Here is a 26,651-nt window from a genome sequence, read left to right on the forward strand (position 1 = left end):
TAAATCCACTTTGATACTAGGATTTAATAAAAAGATCAAAAAAGTCCACATGCTTATATCTGATGTTATTCAGGTAATTTTGTTGTTGAAGTAGTTCTGAGGATGGAACATAAGCCAGGGAATGTACATCTGCTGCTTCTCAGCAGTAAAACATTAGCTCCACATTTGCAGAACTCCTAGGACTGGAGGATACAGGGAAACACAAAGTTTGGAGCTCGTGAACACCTTTTTATTTTTTTAAAAGAAGTTTTATAATCTGTCACTGACCAGATACCATGTAAACAGCAAATAGCCTTTCCACATGATCAATTAGATATAAAATAACCTGTATCTTAGGTTTAACAAGAGATGGTCTGAGGGATTCAAGATGAGAATAAAGAAGTGGGAAGGGAGAGAGAAATAGAAGACAAGACTATAAGCCACTGTGAGTCAAAGGTATATGTAAATGGTTTGCAACCATTTTTATTCATTACAGAATCATAAGAGAACAAACTCATTTAATTTTATATGCTAAGTCCAGTATTTGTCTTGCAAATGTTCTAAGAGACAGCACTGAAAATATTAATTCTATAGTTTCTTATAAAGGAAAGAGAGAGAAGAAACAGGAAGAACATTCCTGAATGATAAAATGTCCAAGGGATCTGGTGGGAATTCTTCACATAAGATGTATTCTTCTTTAGGGAACGGGCATAGATGTAAACAGATGTGCTTATATAAGTAGAATTGGCAGCTCCGCAGATAGCTGCTTTCTTTTATGTATGGTTTTTCAGACTCACCAGGGTATTCAGGACCACTCTGCTTAATTATTCTTAACATTTTGCCCATTTCATATGCTCACAATACAACGGCCAAATATAAAAATAATTTAAGCAAATTGTAGTTTAAATCTCAATGGAAACAATACATTTTATTCAAACAAACCACTTACAAAGGGAACTGTCTATTTTATGAATGTTAGCCCATCTGTTCACAATAGCTCCTTTGGAAGTATTTGTTTTGCTTAGAAATACCAAAACTGATTATGTATGTGGTGGTAAATGGGCTGAGGTGTGTTTGCTGATTTTAAATCACTGAGCATATAAAGATGTTCTTACTTTTGTTGGTCTAGTACAACCGAAGAAAGGAAATGCTTGAATCCATTTTCACTTGGCTACACGGCACGTATGTTCTGTACAATAACTATTGCAGGCGTTCCTGTTCTGGAGAGGACATACCGACAAGCTTTGTGTTTCCGTGATGATGGCCAGGCTGTACTGGGGTACGGTTCTCACCTCTCCTCCACAAATTGTAGGAAGAGAATGACTCAGATAACACTAGAGAGAAGTCCAGTGTAGCACGCTTCAAATACATGCATACATGGCACAACAGTGCTTATAGCACAGCTGATAGAGCCACACTAGTAATTCAACTGGGACCATGGTGTCTACCATTTTACAATGGCAGGATCCTAATGGTCACTCTGCCACATCTTTGCACAAAAACCAGCTTCGCACACCTAACGGGGTAATTTCTGGTAATAAAACCTTCTTGTCCAGCCCTTGGTACATCACTCTCAAAAGCACAAACAGACTGTGAATATGTACGTTAAGAGCAAAACCGTACAGAGCCAAAGGACTGTAATCTGCATGTACCTGTACATAAGGTAAATGTCAGCTCTATGTTAATGGTGTGGTTCTGCTCTCATCTATTGAGCAACCCAGTTTGTGTCATTTTGGATCCATTCCACTGAATTATTTAGACATTCATCTCAATACTACTAAAACTTATAATCGCAGAGAACATTAGGACAAATCACAGAAGTGAACATAAAATATAAGAAGAGAAGAGCTTTTATAGCAGTAAAAGGAAAATAATAACAGAAAACAAATGAGTAGTGAATAAAAAGGAATTATTATAAAATATGTAACAGAGTCCCTGGTTAGTGTAAGAGTCTGAAGCAGGTAGCCCCAAGAGCCCTCAGGCCAGCAGCATGCACGCACAGAGGAAATTTAAACTAGGACTCCCAGTGAAGCTGTGTTTGAAAAACATCACAGAGCCGAGGCATCCAAGCTAATGAACCACTAACAGACAGAGTAGCCTGCTGCAGCATTCAGATGGTATTTTCTTAGTTGGGTCCCCTACAATGTCTCAGGAAATGTCCTGAACAGACAGTATGGTGCCTGCTAGACAGAAGCTGGCTGAAGCTGGTTAGGTTGGACTATAGTGACAGCAACACAGAGCATGTTGTGTCGGTATGACAGAAGTCAAGAAGAAATACTCCGTGGAGGTCTGAGGCTCGGACTTCTCTTCCCTTGAAAGGACCAACACTGAGACTCAAGATGCCCTCCACCATGGTCCACTAAGTCCTAGATTGCCACAGAGAACCTGTTGCACAAGGTACGCGATGCCATGGGGATGCTCGGCACTTCCCAGCAAGCAATGTCAGACTTCTCTCCAAACTTCAGATCTATCTACCAGCTAAGACTTTGGGTGATATTTCAGGAGAGCATCTTTTTTTTTCTTTTGCCGGGGCGTTCTGAGTGAGGTAACGTTTAATAATTTCTGTGGGGTTGGTTTTCCTTATTGTTTTCCTTTCCTGTTTCCTTTCCCTATGGTTTGCTCTGAAGCCAGGGAAGAAGTGTTCATTGTACTCAATAACCTTGTTTCCCTTGATTTTGTGTTACCATTCCTGCAATGTCGTATCAAGTATCAGAGTTGTCTACTAATTTATGCAAAATGTTAAGAAAAATCTATAATAAATGTGTGAATTCATAATTAAAAATTACAAGAACATTACATCAATCACAATACCTGTATCATAAGGCTCAGCAGTCCCAGAATCAAATGCTTCACATCAGATGGAGAAGCTGTAATGGGAAGGGGGTGTGTTTCTAAAGCCAGGGAGTTCATTCAGTCCTGGCATTTGGAGCTGCTCAGGGAAGAAGGTGGAGGAGCCCCCTCGGCCACAGCGCTGAGCGAGGCCAGCACAGGCACAGATCTGCCCTCCCTATGGCGTGACTCAGACGGTTCATCTGGTTAAATGAAGCCCATTATTCTGCCGGTCCATCAGCCAGTGACTCTAGGCAACTCTTTATTTTGCCAGTGCCTAAACTTAGCTTGCAAGCACAGCTAAAATATTAATCATTAATTACAGTCACTGCTATAAATGCCCATTATACTATCAGAGACATTCCCAGCGTCATTCAAGCCGACTGGCTAGCGTATGAAATTGAAGGAAAAAGAACACACAATAAAAATAAAAAAACCCAAATACTGGACAGAAAACAGAGAGGGCTAATTCCACTGATGTAAGACCTGTTTAGCCAAATACACATAATTGTATATTAGAGTTTTAAGTACACAGCTGTGACTGCAGCCTGGAATACAGAAAGGGATGATCCAGAATAAAAGGCTGTTGTCAACTACTACCACTACAGTTCTGGCAAGGAAGCCAGGGAAGGCAATGAATTTAACAGACTATGTTTTAAGTTCTGCTTTTTTATGGAATGCACAATGAAATTCTCAAGTTCAGTGAATTTTGCACTCCAAGACAGTGTTAACAATTTAACTGCTGATCTTAACGTCCAACTTTAATGTTACTATCCAGCTTCAGATGCACATCTAGCTGAGAAACCAAAACACCTCATATTATATAGATAGATGTCTTCGGTTGAAGGAATTGCTGACACATTCCTTTACTGGGAATAGTCATCCATTCCTTTAAAGATGAGCTCATGCAAAGAAGGCTACGTGCCCCATGTACCGATAGCCTAAATCCCTCTCCTTTATGATGGATTTCAAAGCCACCTATGCATTATTTCAACCATATCCAACCAGCTTCAATCACACCAGCAAGCAGAACTATGCAGAGAGCTGACTGCTTTAGTAACTCTTGAGGCATGCCCTGGTCAGGCCATTTTGTTTTTTTAACAGGGAACAGAAGTCCAAAATCTTAGAATAAGGTGACTAACTATTTGCCAGAACCAGAAAGTATTCAAACAGGAGTTTTATAAATCCTTAAATATGAAATTAATTGAAATTGTTACTGAAGTACGAGACCTATTGCTTAACCAGGTCCGAGGAGCAGAGGAATGGAAGGTGGCAAACATGACAGCAACTTCTGAAAAGAGCTTGAGAAACTGTTAACTGGTACATCTGATTTCTTTACAGGTCTAATAAACTCAGTTGTATAATAAGGAACAGATTTAGTTGATGCATGGAGAAATATAATACCATAGTGAAGAGTTACCATAGCTTTTATAGCAGGAAACCACAGATCAGAAATCTGCTCCAGTTCTTTGATGGTGCTGAGAAGCCCAGGAGTAGGGGTGACCTGACTGACATAAGACACTTGAATTCCCAAAAGATTTTGACAAAGTTGGGAGGGGGAAAAGCAAAAAAAAAAAAAAAAAAAAGCTTTCCCATAGTCAGGAAAACACAGGAGCAGATTAACAGAAGAATGTGACATCTATTCTGGGACCTGTGCTAGTCAGCACATTAATACATACTTTTTTTAAAGGATGGGAAGGTGAATATTGAGGTGACATTCACTGATAGTACAAAATTATTCATGTTTTTCAAGACCACAGCATATTTCATAGACTCGTTGAAGAATCTCAAGATGCTACCAGATTAAGTAATAAAGTAGCAGATGAAACTGAATTCTAAGAAACACAAAATTATTCAAATGAACAAAAATATCCTTAATTTATACAAATCCAACAACAGACTGTAAACTATCCTTTGTCATTCAGGAGAGAGATCTCACAGCCACTGTGGATACTTCTTCGAAAACATCAGCTTGATATAATGTCAAGATTCATTGTGGGAAAAAAGAAGCTAGAGAACAAAACCAGGAAACCTCATTAGGCCTCTATTTAAAACCGTGATTTAAGCACATCTTAAACAGATCATACAGGCCTTGTCCCTCTCCGCCGTTTCTGAAAGAATGTACCTGAAATAAGATTTAAAGAATGGCAACAAATGAAGAAAGATGAGGAATGGCTTATGTATCCGGGAGATTAAATAGACATGAACTTTTCAGCTCTGCAAAGAGAGTACGGGAAGATGTGTCAGCATGAAGAGGTTGAACAAGGAACAATTATTCAATAATTCCCACAGTATGAGAACCAGAATGTATCATTAAGAGATTTAAAGCAAAAGCAGGGAAGTACTTCATCATTGCTATGGGATCTGCTGGAAGCTGAAATATGAAGAAGTTCCAAACCAAAAGATCAGACAAGTTTAACAGAGGAGAGATCCATGAACACCAGACAAAGTGCATGAAGTCCCCAGCTCTGGGAGGTCCTAATCCACGGGGCATTGGAGAAGAGTAGCAGAGAAACCCCAGTGTTTACTCACTCTGGTTTTATCTATTTTCCCTAAGCACCAACTCCTGCCCATTGCCAGAGATGGGATACTGGCAAAACAGACCTTTGCTATGAGCCAGAAACACTCCATTTTTGCTCTTCTGTGTTTCCAGGCAGGATCACTGAGGTATTCATGCATATTCATTTACAATATAAAATGTGAAATGCGGAAAGATGTTTGACATGAACTCAACATTAAAGACCTCTCCATCATCACCACCACTCCCTCTTTTGCTTCATTCCTGGGGGGGGGGCGAAGGGATTAATTAAGATATTTCCTTTTTTCATTCAATTTACAGAGGAAAGACTACTGGTAAGTAGATTTTACCCTACTCCCCAAGAGCATGTCATACTCAGAGAGGTAACAGCTCTACATAAAAGATATTTTCACAAGTTGAAAGATGGGCAAAGAAAGTTCATTCCAGAGGAAAAAACACAACAAACAATTCAAATATCCAAGTCAGGCTTTGGAGGCCGTTTGTAGAATTTCTTTTCTTCCTTATTTTCCCATTCACCAACATGTATAGTGTTTTGCCACAGAAAAAGAAAGAGAAATAAAATATTTTGTTGCCCAAAAGTCTCAATACAAAAAAAGTCTTTCTGCCCAGGAAATGACCATGTGCTTGCTGCTGTGGGCCTTTACCAAAGGACAGACAATATTTATGAGCAGTTTGAAGGCTTCCTAGTGAAAATCCATCTGGAGAAAGTGGATATGCAAGTTTTGCACTCTCTCCTAGGTCAGTTATCTCATCCTAAAATTGCATCCAATTCTCTCTAAGGAATAGTTCTGCATAAGTGTAAGGCATCTGCATCTGCTCAAAGGCACCTAAATCATGATTTTCTTAGTAGTAGAATGGCATTAAAAACAAAGTGATTAAAATCATGCTTTCATGACAAGGGGGGATTTTGTCTCAGGCCTCAAATTCATTTCAAGCGAATGGGTTTGTTTTGTTGGCATGCAGGCTTGACAGAAAAGAGGCTGGCAGATACTGTGGTAGGAGCAAATTTCTAACATTTTTTCCTTTTCAGCAAACATGATGCCTTTCTGTGTACATTACAGCACCATTTCAGCCAGTTCTGACTGCTAGCAGCAACAGAGTAACTGCAGAGATGCCCTGAACTTTGTCGCACTCACCTTTTTCCACCTGGCCCATGGAATGCAAGCAAGACTCCCAGATTGGTTCACAAAAAATAACAAGCACTCCTAGGACATCTGTATGGAGGTTATATTGTTAATCAATTTATTTTGCATAGCCCTATGGATCACTGGCTATTGATGATTACGCATTTTAGCTCCTGTGACAATTTCTCAATAAAATAAAAATAAAAAAAGGCTTAGGACAGCATACTTGTAATTTAAAGATGATCTCTTTCGTGAAAAGAGATGCCACTTTCCAAGCTCTGAAAAGAAGTAGCTCATGAATATACTTCATTTACCAAGTGGAAGAGCTGTTCAAGGAATCAAAACTTTCTTGGTAATGACAATACAGGTATCCAGAGGTGAATAATTTTCTTTTAGAGTTCAGTTACTTTTAAAAATGGATATTGGAAAAATAGCAAGTTTGATAAAAATGTAGGTTTTGAGTTACTGAAAATGTGTTACTCAAACTCAACATAGATTGGCATAGTTTCTACCCCCCCGCAAAAGTGGAAAGCTATATACTGCTTACAGATTGTTTTAAAAATTTTTTTACATGAAAGCACCTGACATTTAATTTCGAAGTTTTCATTCAAAATATGAACCTTGCTTCTTGAAAGGGAAAAGAATGGTGGGTAAATAGACCAAATTACTCAAATTATCCTTAAGTTTGAAACAACATACTTGAGTTACTTAGGTTGTCACAAGAATTATTTTTTTCTCCAAAGCATCCAATCCCAATGGACTCTGCCTCCTTCTCTCTAAGTATTTGCTTCCCTTAAACAAAAGCCCCCAATTTCTTCTCTTCTACGCTCCCAATACAAATCTGGATCAGTCCACAAAGCTACCAGCTATCTAATGACTCTTGGTTAGTGATGAAAATGTATCTACTTTCAACAGTGACGAAGTGGCAAATCACTGTCCCCTTACGGATTCCCTGACCTATCCAGTGCTTGGTAGAGAATGCCATGGCTGTTCTATCTTGTATGTTTAACACATAGAAAGTACACACAAATACTAGATCAATATAATACCTTATTTCAAAAATCCCTGTCTTTTATTACAGGATATGAATGATGAATGCAGTATTGATTCATTTCTTTACATACAATACAGACGCTTTACTCAAAAGACAAGACCTGGATAGCTGTTGATATTTAAGAGGAGCTTTCATGGAAGAAAAGCTGTGATGACCTTCACAGGTCCTTACTCTCCGACTGTCTGCAGGAATAAGTTAATCAGGAGATGAAGCTCTTGTATCTAAGCCAGGCTTGAGATGGAGCTGTGCAGTTTGAGTGAAAGAAAGGAGTTCTCATTCAATCACTGTAAATACACTCAAAGTGGGAATTGGCTAATTGCAGCACTCTGTAAGCTGGAATTAATATAAACAATAAATACAAAATAGAATGCATGGACCTTGTAAAGTTACAAAAGCAGTAAATGCTAGAGATGAGATGTTGAATGCAGTATTATTTTAAGACTTGGGCCTAGTTTAAATGGGATTAGAAAAAAACCAACCTGTTGCAAAACATTTTAATTCAGTTTGTGGATAGCTGCTGGAGAATCAAAATTTTGATCAGTTATGCCCCACTTGGGATGCATAAAGCTCCAATTTTCAGCTTCTGTTAGTTTAATACAAGGATGGCAAAAATCATGTGGACATTCCCTTCATTTATTTTTGGAACAAATAATTTGCTCATCACCATGTTTTGGCTGACTGCCTGAACAGCTGAAACCGTTGCTTCTCCTTGAAGAATAACATTTAACCAGTCAGATAATAATCCATTCAACCTGGGGTCCTCAAAAAAAACTCTAACAGGTCAATATATTGCTCTAATGAGGCACAACCCTGGCTTCCAGAACATTGTTTTTATGCTGGGTATACACAGGCAAGTGAGATGGGAATATTTAGTACTACAGTATCTAGTTGAAAAAGGCTGGCTCTATTAAATAGCTGTCCATCTTCTTGCACTCCAGGGAAGGAAGCATTCCTCTCTAACAAAGATGAAGGGAATATCAATGGGGCTAATCTCTTCAAAGTGCTCAGCGCTCAAAGCAATTGCCTGCAGTAGTACACAGTCCCCACCCTCATTAGCTCAGCAAAGAAAACACAGCCAGAGACAAATTACTATCCTGCAACTAGGGCGAAAAATGTAAAATAAGGGGTTTCCGAGCGACCTCACTTTCCTTTCCAATGGACAAATATTTCATACATTTTAAATTATGCGTGTACTGAAAATAAAGTCATATATTTTAAGAATCCCCTTTCTTTTCTTTCTACCATATTTAAATATTGTGGAGTTTCCTCATATTGAAAAATGGCCATGACACAACAGAAATACTGCATGGCACAACTCTTCTCCTGATCAACAAAGGGGAAAAATTCATTGCCAACTTTTTCCCTCCTGAAAAACTGCAACAGTCAGAAATAAGGAGAGTGATAGTTTCATGCCCCAATGAAACAAGGAGACAAAATGATCTGTCAATCAGCTCATATTTGTGTAAGTTCCAATCTACCCACTGCCTCCGAATTAGAGAGTTTTATGGTCAGGAAAACAAATGTTGAGAATGAGAGAAATGAAATACAGCTGCACTGAGGGGAGAAGTGAGAATTAGGAGACAAGGAATTACTGTTGAATAATGTAGTCTTCCAGCACATCCTTTTATTCCCATGCTGACCGTAGGAATAATTAAGATCTGTCAACAGATGTTGGAAGCACTACTCAGAGAAAGAGGGCTGACACGGACGTGTTGTCGATCTGACTTCCAAGACTAAGCAGCGTGATCGGGACTAGAAAATAGGTCATGGGTTGTGTAAACCAACTCAGACCACACGGGAACCTCTCCAGGGAGCCCACAAATGGATTCATCAGTTCAAACACACAGGCTGGGCAGGCTGCTTAGGGACAAAACATCAATACTGGTGCGTTGTCTGAGAGCAGACAGTTGGGGCAGCAGCATTTGCTTATTGCAAAGCTCTGCCAAAGCAGGGATTTCAGCTTGAAGGACAAAGCACAAAACCTTTCGACTAGTGTGGGTGAGGTGAACCAGCCCACCACCATTTCCTCCATCCGAGGTACAATTTTTTAAAATCTTTTGCTTGCATAAAAACAGCTTGGTCAACAAATGGTGGACCTGAAAATTTATTTCCCACAGATCAGTTTAAAGTAGGGATGCACGTTCAGACATGGACCAGACACATATCACAGACTTTAAAAGTGTCTTTCATTCTCCCTGTATTCCTTGTCTGATTGTTGATTGATGGTTCCTTTGTTATGAAAAGTTTTATAAAGGGATAGTCAAGTTTGGAGTAATGAGAAAAAGAGAAAGAGAGAGATGGACCAAAGGAGAAACGGAGACCCACCACTGCTTACAACTTTCCAGTGTAAAGTAAAGGGCCTGACTTTGGCGTTTAGCCCTATCCCATTTCAGAAGGAAGGAAGAAGAGTTTTTCGTGACTGATTGCTACTTGGCCCGGTTTCTGCAGAAGCATCCCCTGCGCTGGCCTGGCAGAGGCGGCATGCACGAGAACAGCGCTCAGACGCAGAGCACTGACACAGCACTCGGAGATGAGCTGAAGCCAAGGAAGTGAAGACAAACTAAAAATGCTGATCACCAAATAAAGAATGGAGAACTAAGAGATGCGGGTGACTGCATTTGTGCTCGTCAAGCAAAACTTGTAAGAATGTGGATCAATTATATTTAAAAGAAACAGAACATGTGAATCCTTAGTTTGTATCGAAAAGGGTGTGTAAGGATGCAGTGAAAACACACAGATCTTGCAGTGCTGAACCCACAGCGAAGAAAAGGGTTCTGGTAGGACAATTCATGATGGGAGAAAGGAGAAGAACGAGTGATGTAGAAGATTGTAGCTTATGCTTTACAAATAGACTTGAGAAAAGCCTGAATGAGAAGCAAAGCAGGCAGCAAAATAAGGAAGAACTAGCCTCAATTTTCCAAGTAAAGAGCAAATGTTTCAAAGGAATGGGAAAGATGTGTTCTAAAAACACGACTTGGATCACCTTTCTGCCCTGTTAGGTGGAGCTATAGCACTGTAACAAGCCCAAACTGACTAACAACCAGAACTGGGAGTTGTCTGAGCTCTGTGTAAAAAAGCAAGTGCCAGGACAAATCCAAATAATTATACCTATATCTATTTCAATCTACCTATATATCAAGCTCTCTTTGCATATTGGGCATCAATTTGCAGAGTTCACTCCATTCATGCATGAGTGCCCAATTATCTTATGCATGAATGCCCCATCAATTCATGCATGTGTGCCCAATCAGTTTATGCATTGACACCCAATTAATTTACACATAAGCCCCCAATTAATGTACATGAGTGCCCCATCAGTCCATGCACGGATGTACACCCATGTTGGGGCAGGGACACCTGTGGCCTGTGGGTGACAGCAGTGAAGCAGTGGCAGCCTGGAGCAGTGGAGGAGGAGCAGTAAGGAGCACGGAGGAGTGGCAGACAGAAGCCATTAGCCATACAATCCCAACCTCCCACATCACCCGTTGCTGCACCAAAGGAATTGGGATGATGGAGCGCAGCCCGCAGGGAAAACAAGGCAAGCAGAGACTAGGAAGAGGGGAGGAGAGATGTTTGGCTTAACCTGAGACTGGGAAAGGGGGAGGAACAGCATTTACTTAAGCGCTTGTTTAATTCTTCATGTTTTCTTTTTTCTCAATACCCAGAATCAGTGATCAGAAGTTTGCATTAATTCGCAATAACTTAAATTAAGTAAAAATTTCCCCAGTTGAGACTCTATTGCCTGTGACAGCATATACATAGTCAGAACTGAAGCAGGGACTCGGGCACTGAACCACAAGGGGAAAAGCACCCTAAGGAATCAATTGATGTTATCAAGTAATCTGCCTTGGAGATTAAAGAACACAGAGCAATAAAGTGCTGTAATGAAAAAAGCCTTTTAGTCAGAAATGGGGGTCATAGGGAAAAACACACATTAATGTCAGCACATAATTGCACAATATGGACAAAATCAGATGCCGCTAAAAAGATTACTGTGGTAAATTCTGCACTAGAGGATTTTTCTCCTATCAAGAATGACTTTAACAGTAAGCAAGAGGGAGACAAATATAAAAAGCAAGCTTCAGAAACTGCAAAAGAAGTGAGATAAAGAGTCAAGGTCTTGTCCTGCTCTGGTTCTTTTAATACTTGGACACAGTCCCCTCCTGACATCCCAGAGGTGTAGATGCATCCCCTGTATCCAGACACCAATTGCAAAATCCACTCTACAGCTTCCCAGCAAAGAAGTGGTTCTTCCACCCTAGGAAAATCCCCCACCCTGCCAAGATGAAGCTTTATCTACTCAGTGCCACGTAAGTTGTACGAATTAACCAAAAATGTGAAGGAAAGAAAGAAAGAAAGAAGGAGAAAAGACAAACACCCAGCGCCTCAATACCAGCTTGTCTTTGCAGCCAATATACCAACCAAAATTGAAAAAATCAAAGAGAAAATTGAGCGGGCAGCTCACTGCAAGATCAGACCTCTGAATGAATGCGACTGCCATATAATAAATCAGTATTATTTATGTTTCTTTTAAGAAATAGAACACATACTCAATTAGGCACATATGAATGCAGAAACAGACTTTATGCTTCTCAACTTTTTTTCCTCAATTTACAAGGATTATTTCTGCCAGCTCTGTTCTTAGCATAGAAAATGGTACCAGATAAGGAATCCAAAAACTGTAATTCTGTGACTTTACCTGCAGACTCAATACCTGCAGAAATTCTAACAATCTGAGGTTTAATCTCCATGCCTCCATCCCTCATGAGGCCTGTGCGGATCGCCTGTGGCTTTAATATTATCCAGAATAGCCCAAATAATGTCTAGTGCAAATATTGAAGACGCTTCAGCAATGGCATCCCAGAAAATCCCATCAATATAATTCTGTATTCAGTAAAGGGTGGATAATATAGAGACACAAATTCTTTAGACCACTATTTAACACCAAAACCAATTCAAGACTGAGCAGCAAACAATTCTGTCACCCACTGGACTAACGGCTGTCTCATGTAAATGATCCTGTGTAATGTCATGTGATGCTGTAGTTAAGCAAATTAATTGCAAATTATTGCTTTTAGATAGCTGAGCAGTTACCCTGACCCCAACATGGTTGGAAGTGGTACTGTCTGTCGACAGCCACTTCCTAAAACGTGTCTCCTGTACCCCCAGAATTCCTCTCTCCTAAAATAAACCACTTACATCACAGAGTAATCTTGATTCCAGCATTTCTCAACTTTCACATTAATTTACAACCTTTATATTCGTTTAATATACACTCCCTCTACTTAAAATAGGTACATATTGCCCTTGAGGTGTTCAGAGGCATTGTGAGACTGTTTATTCGTGCTCTGGCAGAAGAATCACAGACCCTTCACACCTCTTCAACACTGAGAGCAACACTGCCCAGCTTGGATGGAAGCAGATTAAATGATAACACCTCACTGTATCTCCAGATCTCAAAATACAGCACTGTATTTTTCCAAATATTGTTTGCCTTATTGTAACTGCTACTGATTGTGGACTGTTCCTGTTGTAGTGGGGTTGGTTTGGTTTGGTTGTTTTAATGTTATGATAATAATAAATACGTCTTAGCATATAAACTAGAATCCTCTACAGCTTCTCTAACTCTTACATATGCAATGTTGTGTTGTGATTAATTGTATTAAGTACATTTTCTAAACAGCAACTGGAAACACAAAAGGTGATGACAAGAGGGTGTTTAAGGGATTCATGAATGCTACACAAGAACATAAGCACATGGAGATGCTAGTTAACATGCATATGAACAAATAAATATGAATTTAGTTAAAAAATCAGTTACATTACGGTCCATCTTGCACAGTAACCATAATTGGTCCCCTCCCTGAGACCATTTACAGCATGCAGAATTCAAAGGACATATTCCTTTGCATTTCTGGTATTAAGCATAATATTGAAGATCATCGCCCCCAGTGGGCTAAGTCCCGGCCAGCTCCATAACCACCTCTCATTGCAAGACCATGAGCTAGTTTCAGAAAGACTGGGGGAAAGAAGAAAATCCACATAAGGTACAATGGTAATTAATCATGTTATTAATTTCTTCTCATTCACAAGTAGGCCATATTGAAAAGTCTGCCTCTTAAGCTGAGTTAAAGAAAAGCTAAGGCAGAGCGTAGCTAAAGCAGAAAGATTTATACACAACTTTTATCATTAACTCATTTAAGACCTGAGTGCGGCTCTCGTAAAGCAGAAAATGGCTTTATGGTCAAGCATTTATGCCATGAATAGCATTCGGATCACTAGAGTTAGCAAGGACCATCTGCAAAAACGCCATCAGGAGAATTCCAGGAACTTACAAACTCATTCTTGGTACTAGCTCTTTGTTAAGCAACTCCCATCCAGTGAATGTCACTCCAATAGAAGATAGTACCACTTTAAAACAAAAGGTAAGATGTTTTAGTCTACATCGCATTTGCGGTAATAATTACTTGAAAACAATACAAAGGAAATCCCAACAAAAATCTTCCATTAGTTGGGGCCTTACTATCTCTGACTACAATCTCGTTTGCTGATACTGCCAAATTTTTCATAAACCCCTTCTATCATTATTCCCTAGAATTTAAACAATTACTGGGCGGAATCAAAAAACTGCTCAACCATGGCTTTCTAATCTAGCAATTAAATCCACCTGTAAGATGCTGGACAATTTGTTTCCTGTGTCTATGACTATTACTGCAGTCAAGTATTTTATACTAGGTGGTGTAACATCACCAGGTACTGAGGGATACAGCTGGAAATCAAGCCACACTTTGATAAGGTCAGAAAAATCCACCCAAGATTCTCCACAGAGAGAGGTCCCAAATGAGACAGATGTCCCATGCCCCACAGGCTGTTAGTTAAACATAGGATATATTCTGCCACCACTATTTATTGTTGTTTTAGAGTATTCTGACTGACTGTCAATGTGGTTATTATTTTTAGTTAACTTCACTCAAATGACTGACCGAATAGTTTAGATTGACCAATCCATGAACACATTGTTAAAAAACAATTCCTGTTTAGACAAACAATGCAGGAACCTGCTGGTTCATTTTACCTAGCCCTCTGCTGTTGCAGCCAAGCACATCATTCAGCCTCTCTTGATGTATCAAGGGCCATTTTAGGATTACTTAGGCTAATTCTGGTTTAGCTAGCTTGGCAACTCCGGTATTAGCAAAAAAAAGCTATGGCAACATAGTGTCAGCATGAGTTAAACATCCGCAAACCCAGGGTCCCAGAGATACTCACCTCAGACTGGGTCTCCCACTGCACTGCTAACAGTAACCAAACCAGGTGCACCCAAGCAATGCCAGGTTTGCTAAACAGTACCACACACCATTCCCCCCTCATGATGCAGCGCAGAAAACACATTCCTTCCAGCCACTCATCAAGTAAATCAAATACTGCTCCGTAACAAACAGATATTAGTATGCTCGTACCTCCACAAGGTACCTATTCAGAATAGGCACTGCCTTTTCAGTCCCTGTACGCGTGGATCGTGGCCGGCACGCCTCGCCGTCGGTGACGTAGGCAATATCTCTCTTCAAACAACAGGAATTGCAGTAGTCTCTTTTAGCTAGGTATTTTCCTATCTTTAGCTAGGTGCGATTGCATCCTGTTGCATTATGCCTCATTGTGATCATCCATCCCAATTTGATATCTCTTTCGTGTGGTTACTCCTGCAGAGAAAATTCTGGATTTTATCCAAATCATGGAAAATTTTGCCCATTTAGATTACCTGAAGATGATAACCTTTCTACTGGAAAGTTCCCATCTGGCTAGAAATATTGCTACTGCATTTTTCAGGGATGTGATTCCTTCGCAAATGACCCAACATTATACTTCAGAAACAAAAATGCAAAACTTTTTCAAATCCTCCTGAAGAAAAAATGAGCTCTTATTCCAAATTACACACACAAATAGCATAGCGGTTAAATTTGTCTTTGGGAAGCTGTCAAAAATGGACAGTGTCAATGCATTTTTTTCCCTTGGCAATGAAAATACCTTATTTAATGGTACAGCAGAGAGATCTGTGAAATCACTATACAAATACTATAGAATTCGACAGCAAGGTTTTCTGCCAAGTGACTCAATATATCAATAGTATGCGTTCCACAGTATGTGGGTCATTATGACAAAAAAATCATACTATTATTTTTGTTTGATTCCTTAATTATCTCTCATATTCTATTGAAGCATTATATTTTATGCACGTAACATACAATGCAAATGCATACATATTTTTTAATATACTTACGTATATATATTACATTATACATCATTGTATTGTATCATATCATATTGTACTACCTTTGAGTAGTAACGATTTCCTAAGCTAGGATCTAATTCTGTGCTGCAACATGAATGCTTGTCTGTGCTTTGCAATTAAGATTAATATTGGTTTTAAAACAAAAAAATGTTTTACAAAAGCCCCTCTTCAGATGAAAATGCATATTCACTCATAATATTGCTGACATGGTAATACATGGTTGATGACAAAAAATAACTGGTTACTTCAATTCTTTGTGCATAGTAAGCAGTCCTGTCAACACAATGAAGTTCTGAGGCAATTATAAGGGGACTTAGCAAGATTGGTTACGAAATGCAAGTACAGAATTAGCAAATAAAAAACCAAACAGTAATGGAGAATAAACATCACTAGAACATAGGTAATCTTGCTACGTTTTTTACTCCCAGTGATCATTTCTGTATTTTATGTAATATTTCTGTAATTAATTGCACTTTTTGTTATTGCACATTTTTCAATTTATATAAATGGACCATTAGTCCAATTTGCCAATCTAGTCAATAGGAAACAAGTGTATTGATCATTGGTACAATCAGGCATCTGTTCTTCAAAATTAACGCACCTATGCTGTTTTACACATACTATCTGGCTTCAGAACCAGAGAGAGATTAGAGAGATTTCAAAATAAAACACGTCTTGGATAGAAAAAGTTGTTTTAGAATCCTACCAGAGTGATCAAAGACAACCTGGTTGGCAGGATGTGGGCCTGCATCTATGGATAAAACGGGGACTGACTGCCAAAAGTCCCAGCGCTTCATCACACCAGAAGAGTCACAGGAAGCAACCGTATCACCCTGTCAATGTTGGAAACAAAATAAAGGCATTGCTTCGGTACTTTTGCAAAGAAGAAAGCGTATGACACAGGGCTGGATACCCACTGATGCCAGACATAGTAACTGTACATATTTAAATAAATGTAAGTTATTATACGTGAGGTTATCACAGCCTCTTAACAGCTATGTTGACTTGAATGGCAACAATACAATATGGCTTTTAAAGAGAACAGTTCAGGAGAAACTGTAAGTAAAAAAGACAAAAGAGGTTATTTTGAATTCTGATACCTGTGTCCCCTAAGAACACGGCTTGTGATTACACCTTTTCTTCTCACAGAGACACAGGAATGGCCCTTTAGCCCCGATTTTTAATTTGTCTACTCATGTTTTCAATGTGAAGCATAAGATTAGAGCAGAACATACACTCCTTCGTTGCTGTACGTTCACTAACAGCCGCGCTAAGGACAATATCAATCATTTCAGTGAGTCAGATGGATGCAGGGACTATCTATGCAAGGAAAGATAGCAGGACCACGTCCCCCATTCCTCTCTTCAATATTAATTAAAAAAAAAATAAAGAAGTGGCAGAAGTATTTTGCATAGGTAGCATATGAACAAATGCAAAAATCAAAGAAGGCAGAGTAAAGGATGCCCAAACATAACTTTGTTTAGCTAATTCCTGCCACCATAAGAGAAAGAAACCCCTAGTTACTAACGTAGAAACATTTACTTTTCATTTTAACCTCCTAAATAAAGATTCAAAATCCCCAAATGAGCTCAGCTGATGTGCACTCAGAGTTATCAAAGTCAATGTCTTTTCCAATTTATGCCAGAGTGTAAGATTAGATTAAAGGATATTGTTTTGAAGAAGAATCACAATGGTATGGAACTGAGAATCCGGTAAAACATGGGTCAGATGCTGCATCCATGACTTTTTAAATATTCAGTTAATTTTTACGTCTTTCACATAAATAACACCTGCAAGAAAATCTGTGGAGTTATCTAGCAAATAGAGGAATTAAGATCTGAAAATATCCATTGCCTTCTCAAGTAGAAAGTAATGGCCTGCGAAACACTATTACGGTATAAGTATAATGACATCTTTAGGTTCATTTGGAGGAGATCTAAAATGTCAGAACTCCATTCTGGCTTGTAACAGGGCCTAATACAGAGTAACACCAAGAAACAAAGTAATCATTGCTTGGAGAATTCAGCTGGCAATGCATAAGCGCTCAGCACTCACTGTTTTGCAAAAAAGCTCAGTAACCGTAACGACATCACACCTCAACACAGTGGTGCTGAGCATTATGGAAAAGCTATTTGTTTAACTATCTCACCAGCTGTAACAACCTAATTCTCTTTCATTTCATCTGGCTCCTTTCATGAAGTTCAGCCTATACAAACGACGAGGTCAAGCAGGCCCTTCGGGAAACAAATAACAAATAACGCCACATAAAACAGCTACACTCCAACTTGTGGCATGGCTTGAACTGGACTGGAAAAAAAAAAGCATCATCATGGATGTGAGACTGGAAGAGTCGTCAACTCCAGTCTCCGACTATTATAAGCAATGCTTTCATATGCTTGCCTTGATAAAAGTACTGAATTCCAGATTAGCAGCAGTTCCCTCATCCATCCCCTGCCACTGATCTAGAACCTGCCTGTTCTTGCATTTATAGATCTTTCAGCACATAAGTGAGAGTTTAAAAGTACTTGTTCACATGCAACCTATATCTTTTAGGTTAAATACAAGGGTTTTTTCCCAGAGATGCTCCTCCCTTCTTCCCTGTCCCTGATGCATTTCACTTACAGTATCATTCATATCCCCCCTCTGACACTATTTTCTGGGCTAAACGGCTGAAGTTCTTTCTTCTCTCCTCCCCACACTTTTCAGATAGCATGGAGTCTGGATTAACTATGAACGTACCCATCACTGATTTTTATAAAGCAACTCTTGCAAAAGTGATCACCAATTCTGGAAGCCCATTCTGAAATTCCTGTAACCTGACTTTCAGAGAGGTTACAGATGCGTATCTCAGCTGAGCAGAGGGTTTGGTGAAGCTGGCACGCAGCAGCAACTACGAAGTAGGGTGGTGAGACACTCATGATCAAGTGGGACGTCTCCTTTCCTTAGGTCGTTACCTGTCACGCCAGTAAAGGGAAGAGGAACTGAGTATGTGCATGTAGAAAGATCCCTCCATTCCTCAGTGTACATACTCGGCTTCTGGACCAGCTCTCTACACCTCACCATCCTCTCTCTTTTCATTTTCTTCTGCAAAGATGATATCCAACATTATCAACAGTCCACTCAGGAAATCACTGGTATCCCTTATACCCATTATTTCATAATCTCTAATAGGACTTTGACATATTCTTGGATTTTACTCCTGATTTTTTCCATCCATAGAGGCATTTCAGTGAATATTACCTTCTTGGGGGGATTGATTTTGTTTTGGTTTAGAATATGCCTGTCTTCAAACTACTTCAGTTCAATTCAATAAACGCTCCTTAATTACAGCTTTGGTAACTCAGCAATTTGAACTAGATCAATGGACAGCCCATCTGGGTAAGACGCTACACAACCCACTCCGTGTAGTTACAGCAGACACTCCAGTGGGTGCTCTGTGACTCCGTCTTATGTCACCAGCAGTTGTGTCCATGGATTTCCAATACGACATTCCTCTCTTAAGTAACAGCACGGTCCAGCTAATAGATCATAATAGCACCAAGAATGCTTCACTGAAACAGGTATTATGCAAACATTGATCAGAGACAGTCCCTGCCACAAAGCAACTGCAGCTGTAGAGCTGACTTTGACCTTCCCACTGGTCCTGATTAAGGGATTGTTCCGAGTTGCATAATTACGAGGAAAACAATCTGATCTACTTTTACTACAGGTTCTTCCTCCTATGAGTTAATTTTGCTACAGTAGCTGGCACACCACAAGAGAAGATCCATACCCCATCCTCTTTCAGTCTCGCCATCCTATTCTCTGCCACATTTACTTTCTCCCATTTCTACTACAGATGCCTAAGAAATACAAGGGTAAGCAAACCTCCCCCCGCAGGAATTTACACAGTCAAATCGTTGCTACGTACTGGATACACTGAACCCCCCTAACCTGTTATTTAAGCTCTCTTTCACGAGGTGACTTGTGGCCACACCAGAAAGGACAAGCCCCCCTGATCCCTGCAGAAACTATCTGAACAGAAGCAGTGCTGCAGAGCAGCACCGCGCTGGGAGCACCACCCCACCGTGCTAGGTGCTGTGTAAACAAGCTGGAGAAGGCAGTCCTGCTCCGAAGGGTTTACAATCTATCTTAGCAGCAAGATCAACCAATTCTTGCTGTCAAGTCTGCAGACTTTTTATCAATTTTCTCCCAGATACGCAGTATAAACAAACTGTGCATAAAATGCAATGCCCAGTAGCATATTGCGCCTCATTTCTATGAAAAGGCAGCAGACCTCATCTGCAAACAGAAGTAAGAAAAGACAGGGTTCTGACGGTAACACATCAACACAGGCGAACAGGTATTTTATCAGCCTTGGCATACTCTGTCCACAGACTTATTATTAAATGCATTAATTATTACTGATACCTAGGCAGCTGCTGCACTAAGAACATACCAAAAGGATTTTGTTAATGAGCCAGCCAGAACATTTCACCACTTCTTCCCTTCATGTGATCTCCATTACATACCTTTTCTAAATCAAGTGAGCTGGAGATGTGGGATAACAACTTTTCAATAGGAACAAATAAACCAGGAATGTAATCAAGCTGAAAGATAATTTGAAGCTACGTGCCATTCAAAGAAAAAGAAAGGGATAAGTCATATGTGAAACGAACTCATTTGCCTCTGGCCATGGGCCATTTTCAAAAGCTTTAAAGCAGAATCACTTTGAGTTCTCCTGTGAGCTTTTGACTTTTTAATTCCTTTTACAGTTATTATTTTAGTTATTCATGGAAGAGCCCTCTGCCATGCTCTTGTTTTCTTCTTTTTGTTTCTTGCCACACTACAGTCTTTTTTATGATGTCTTTCTGATGACATCATATTTTACTGAACAGCAAGCTGGACCATCAGGGCTTGACTGATTTTCCTACATCTAAAAGGAGAAGACAATGAGATCCGAGGAGAAAATGTGCAAAAGCAGATTTCCGTTGTACTGATTTTCACTTACGCTACATTTTACGCTGCAGCAGCCACAGCTCAGTTCTATTACTTCCTCTAATCAAAGAACGTGTAGAATGATTCATAAAACTGGTAAGACTTGCCTCCTATTCTATATAATCAAGTTGGTACTTTTTTGTGTGTGCACGCTTAAGTAATTAAAGAATTTATACAGGGATTCAATTAGTCTGGATTAAAAGACTGGTTCTGTTCCAGGCTCCACTTAAAGGACTCTGCAAGTCCTTTAACTGCCTTTACAGTTCCACCCTCCGCTCTTTACCTTCCCTGCCAACTTAACGAGCATCTTTATATCACAGAAGATCTCCCACTAAAATGGGTATGCTCAGCCCCATATACAACATAATCCCAATCTCAGCTGGCATTTGCAAAGTGTTGTAACACAAATAATTATAACATCAGGAATTAACAGATTTAGGTCATTTCCAGGAAGTTTTAAAAATCCGTTTCCTTCTTTCCTTTTTTTTAAATATACATTTTTTCTTGTGAATATTAATAATGATTAACAGTGGGACTAATCACCAAGTACACTTTAGATAAATATTTCCTGAAAATTGCTGTTTCACACTAGCAAGAACGATAAAAATCTGAATAATTACGTCTCTTGCTTATGAACACACCTCTGGATTTAATGCTGAAAGATCAATAATATATGAAATACAGCAAGTGGCTTTACCTAATTTAGACTGCGATAAACTCCTCCCAGGAGTATCCTCTTCAAAGTTTAATTCTGAGGGCAGGTCAGTAGTTGTTTCATGACCTTTTGCAAATATTTTTAAAAAGGCAAAATAGTGAGTGAACAGGCAACTCATTTTCACTAGGACAAGTTCATAATCAAATCAGTCAAGTTTACTGATTTGCAAATCCTTTGTTTTCAAAACAGATGTAGCTGTATGAAGTGTATTTTAAGGGACTCTTATGATGAGTAGACCAAGATTTTCATCAACCTCAGTGGAAACAGATTCAAGCTCTAGGTCCCTTGCTAACTACAAAGACGCCTGATAATTATTTTCCTATTCCATTCCTATGGGGAATCTGGTTGACCTCTGGCAAAACAAAGGGCTGATGAGCTTGTTACCAGTCTTGCAAGTCTTGTTACCAGTCTCTGAACTAAGTAAAAGGAGTTTGTTCTGTGTACATAAAGTGTGGTAGAAACTCCTTGCCATTAAGTGCCAGTAGACAAAGTGGCCACATGAGGAACAGCTTCAGCTACCTCAAACTGAGACAGACTCGAATAATCTGTATTTCTAAGATGCTCCCTGTGGGACACATCCTAAATCACTTAACTCTACCACCATTTTCTATGTGTTAAAGTGAACATTTTTAAGAGAAGGAATCATTACCTCCCACATTTACAGCATGAAGCACATCAGAAACCTGATGAGAGTTGTTATCTCAGGCCTTGTTGTAATGCAAAAACTAACTACACCCAGAAAAAATAACAGGGGCATGCACGGCAGAGTCCCATCCCTGTGCCACCCCATCCCCTGGGGGCTTTCTGAGCAGCAGTGAGCAAGGGCAGAGGGATCTCAAGAGAATCCAAGCAGGGGCGGGTGAATCTGCTGTATTCGTTACAGGGAAAAAGACTTTAATGTCCAATTAAGCCAAATGAATTATGTAAAATATGATAAAGATGGAGGAAAAAATGCAGATGTAGTCCATTATTAGACTGGTGACTAATCAATCATCACCCATTTTTGAAATATCAGGCTTAAATCATCCCAGTTTCAAATGAAAATAGCATCTTCTTAGAAAGACATGGAATTACTTAGCTGGCAAAAATACAGAGCTACACCGATTACCACTTTGAAAGGGGAGTGGTTTATTTTTAATAACTATTTTCATCAAGAGTAGGGGAAAAGAGGTGATTAAGGGTTATTTACAGGCACTGCCAGTGTTTTCCTATCTGCTTTTTTACTAGCTTTTTCCTTTTATAGTTTTGACTTCTGCATCGCAGCCGAAGTGACAAAGGACCATTTATGTTTGAAAGGAACTAAACACCCAGAGCTCAAGCAACTGGGGTCTGGTTCTCACTCCTTGTGACATTTTTTACAGCTTTAAATAAACATGAACTGGAGAGTCACCAGCTCTTCTGGAGGTGAGGTGAATTCAAGATATTGATGCAGAAAAAATCATCTCTCAGAGCTTCACTACTGGTTCCTACAGAAGAACCCTTCAACTTTATTAGCAGTTGTCAAAGAACAACTCCTAATTTTGCATTGTGCAGAACTGGTACGACTTGCTGTAAGAATCTGGCTATTTTTGCCATACCTATCGTGATTACTGATCTATTGTAATCCCTTGATATTATGGTTCAATGCGCAGGTTTTGAGAGCGTACTGACTGTGCGTGCTCTGGGGCAAAAGCATCCTCCTCCTCTAATCCAGCTCTATGTGCCCTGTGAGCATTTGAACAAACAGGCAATACAATATCTATTAGTAAAAAACATTATGGGTTCAAAACTACAAGAATCCATTCCAAACTCTCTCAATCCCACTTACACAGCAATATCAGCACCTACCCCACTAGCTCAAAGAAGACACCTCAGGATAACTGATGGTTTTTTATGCCTGTGGGAAGCAGGGATCATTCCCGCCCCAACTCCATTTCTTTTGCTGGCACTTTTTCCTTCAGGCACCCCAGCAGCTGAGGTTCATAACAAATGTGGTAAGTCAAAACACGCTTTACAAACATAACAGGGGAATTCTGTGTCAGCGCTTTCCTCCTTCACATGATGCTGCAGTCCCGAACACAGACTGATCACATACTGCAATGAAGGTGAAAGAACGCGAGCTCATCAGAAGTGCTGTAAAAATGTAGGGTTCTTCAAATTAGCCACTCTAAATTATGGTCCAAGATTAAATACTCTGCAATCATTGCTGGTACGTGCTAGGACCTGACCAGCTTCAGCTATAACACGAGGACTGTCTGCAGGTACTCAGACGCGTGCAGCTGGAGACAGCAAGTCCTGGTGGGGAATGCAAAAGAGAATGAGGCACATGGAAAAGCGCTGACTGAGGAGTGAGTGCTGTTAATGCAAACAACCAAACAGAGCAAAGGGAACACCCAGACAGTCCTCAGGAGAGGTTTCAAGCAGAAGGGAAATTTATTACAGAAAGGTAGAGGCACATAGATGCCTCTTTAGTGCAATCAGTGACCAAAAGTCTATTGCTATTAGAAAGTGAAGGAGAAACAAATATATCGGGAAAAGGAAAAAAGATGTGGATGAGATGTCTATGCTGATAAATGAACAGGTATGTGGGCCTTCACATACTAAGAAGCCTAAAAATATCAAGATAGAATTTTTTTTACTTCTTATCCTCATTTTCTCAGTGACAATTTTGATCAAGATGAAGAATATCCTAAAATGATATTATTTCTAGGTTATTAATTTTGTCCTTTCACAGCATATGGAGACTCATACAGAACACCCCTTGTGTCCTCCAAAGGAGGAGCTCCATTAAAAATCATCAATGGAAACGGCAGAACTTTGTTGCAGCAGAATTTCCAGTTCTACTGACTTTCAAAAACAATGACGGATCATGGGTCTCTTGCTTGTTTACATGCACTCTGCAGGCTTTCCTCTTGCTGCGTGAAAGAGAGAGAATCTCTCTTTCCTTTGCCACATCAAGTAGCACAAAGTGCCTGGTGGTGTTTGAGGAGAACAACACATGCTAGGCTTGCAGAAGCCCTTTGCATAAATTTACATATGAAACCCACGATCACTGCACTCCCTGCAGAGTTACTGCTAGCCACAGTTGACATTGCACTTGAAACAGAGCAATATCTTTTGCAGAGAGGTTTAAAATAATCAATTTTGTTTTTCCTTTCTAACCATCAAAGAAGTGCCTTTGAATTCTGGGAGCCGTGCAGCGAGAGGAAGAGATGAATGATAATTGCCATTACTGGCTTTTCTCAGTATTTTGAGAGATACTATGACTAAAGTGAAGTTAGGTCCCATCATTACCTGACCAGACACTCCTGAAAGCAATAAGCATAAAAAATTCCTAGGGTACGCCATGTTCACGTACAGGGATTTTTATTGTCATTCAGTTCCTTAAAGTCTAAATAAGTGCATTTTAAAAATCTGGGTAATATCCATTGCAATACTGTTAATATATAGATGTAATACATACATTCATAAATTTATAAATTAGTATTTGTGGCAATAGATCTATTGCTGAAATGTGAAATTGTCCATTTTAAAAGGCAGAACATCTAAGTCATTGAAAGAAAATATCAGTAAACGACATGTGTTTTTTTTAAACAGAAACTATGAAAAGGAACATGTAAAATGAAAAAGTACAACTTAATATTAGGCCCTTTATCTTGTCTTTTGGCATTTTTTAAGGGAAACTAAAGAGGAAATATCAACAATATATAAAATGTATTCACAGAAGCTTGCCCAATTCTGAACTCTGGTAAGTGTATGAATGTTTCTCCCAGTCTCAAAGTATTTCGGGCAAAAGAATGATCAGTTCAACAAATCTCATCCCATTACTTCAAGAACTTCCTCATAAAAAAGCAGCTAAATATCAAAATAGAATAATCTGCATTCCTACCGCTGATGGACTTCAGCTGTACGTTCTCAATTATTTTCAGATTAAATCATTCTGATATTCAAGTACTCGCTAACAGTGATATTTATTCAACTACAGATTAATTGCATTTTCATAACAGAGAGGCCTTTCCAAATTTGGCCCTACTTTCGCTCTTGCATAAATTAATTTTAAATCCAACTTTGTATTGTATAAAGCCACTTACTACACAAGCACGTATACAGCACTGTTTCAAGCACCCTGCTTCCCTTTGGCCATGATTTGATAAGCGCTATACAGTTCAAGAGTCCTCTTACCAAACACAAATCATTGGTCTAAACTAAACCCACTTCCCTAACCCAAGTTTGATTTAAGCCCTTCCGAAGCGTTAACTTTGCACAAACGTTTTTTGTCGGAAGAGCTGTTACCTCTCTGCTTGTAACCAATGCAAAACCATACCAATAGCATCTGTTTCAACAGGTAACCTGGCTAATGTAACGTGGGCCCCCATCCACACCTGACCACAGCAAACTGGGAGCGCTGGGTGAGCTGGAGGTGTGCAGATTCAGCATGAGCAGCCACGTCTGGAGCCCCAGCCTCACAACTCAGCGCTGAGCAATCATTCCCATTCAAGTCAGTGATAACAACGGCACTGCGGATAAAAGTCTCACAATTTATTGAGAAAATGACTGTCTCATGAGAAAGTTACAGGATAGAGCGTAGGGATGGTATGCTGCTTTTTTCTATGTTTTAGAACATTATTTCCTGTGAAATATCACGTAGAGAGGCAAGTTTGACTGTATTGCAGGTGGGAAATTGAATTTAAAACAATCTAGATGTATCTTCATATTCGATTTTGCTTGTTTTGCAAAATGACACGTTTAAAAACCAGCTGTTAAAATGAAAAATGAATTATGCTGGGGCCTGGACCCACAGTGTACTTCTGCCACAGGAAAGTCTGGCGTGCTGGGCCAGGAGATGTAATTTTAAAAAATCCTTATTCCTTAGGATACGCAAATTAAGTCTTCTCCTCTAAGAAAGAAGGGCAAAGTTTTCCACACTGCTAGCCGTTTTGCATGCTAAGCAGTGCCTGCTTCATATGTTGTATACACAGAGGGTCACACTCACTGCAGAACACAGAATTAAGCAAATAAAATCACATTAAAGGGGATAATCTCTTTTTCTTTCAGTTATACTTACAAGCAAATGGACATAAGAATACGTTTATAGTTGTAAATATAAAGTCTGAAAACATAAAAGAAAATACTGTATGGCCAGTTAATTATCAGTTTCTGCTGAGGAT

General features: G+C 39.5%; 1 protein-coding gene across 1 annotated transcript in view; it reads right to left on the reverse strand.

Annotated features, from left to right (window-relative positions):
* The window catches only part of SPAG16 (sperm associated antigen 16), a 410,847-nt gene that overhangs the window by 88,786 nt on the left and 295,410 nt on the right, over positions 1–26,651 (reverse strand). The window contains 1 exon segment of the mRNA XM_087731487.1: positions 16,519–16,645. Within this exon segment, the coding sequence (XP_087587613.1) occupies positions 16,519–16,645 (127 nt within the window).

Source organism: Nipponia nippon, unplaced genomic scaffold (assembly GCF_047370975.1).
Source record: "Nipponia nippon isolate SJK-2023a ecotype South Korea unplaced genomic scaffold, ASM4737097v1 scaffold_5, whole genome shotgun sequence".
NCBI classification, from domain to species: Eukaryota; Metazoa; Chordata; class Aves; order Pelecaniformes; family Threskiornithidae; genus Nipponia; species Nipponia nippon.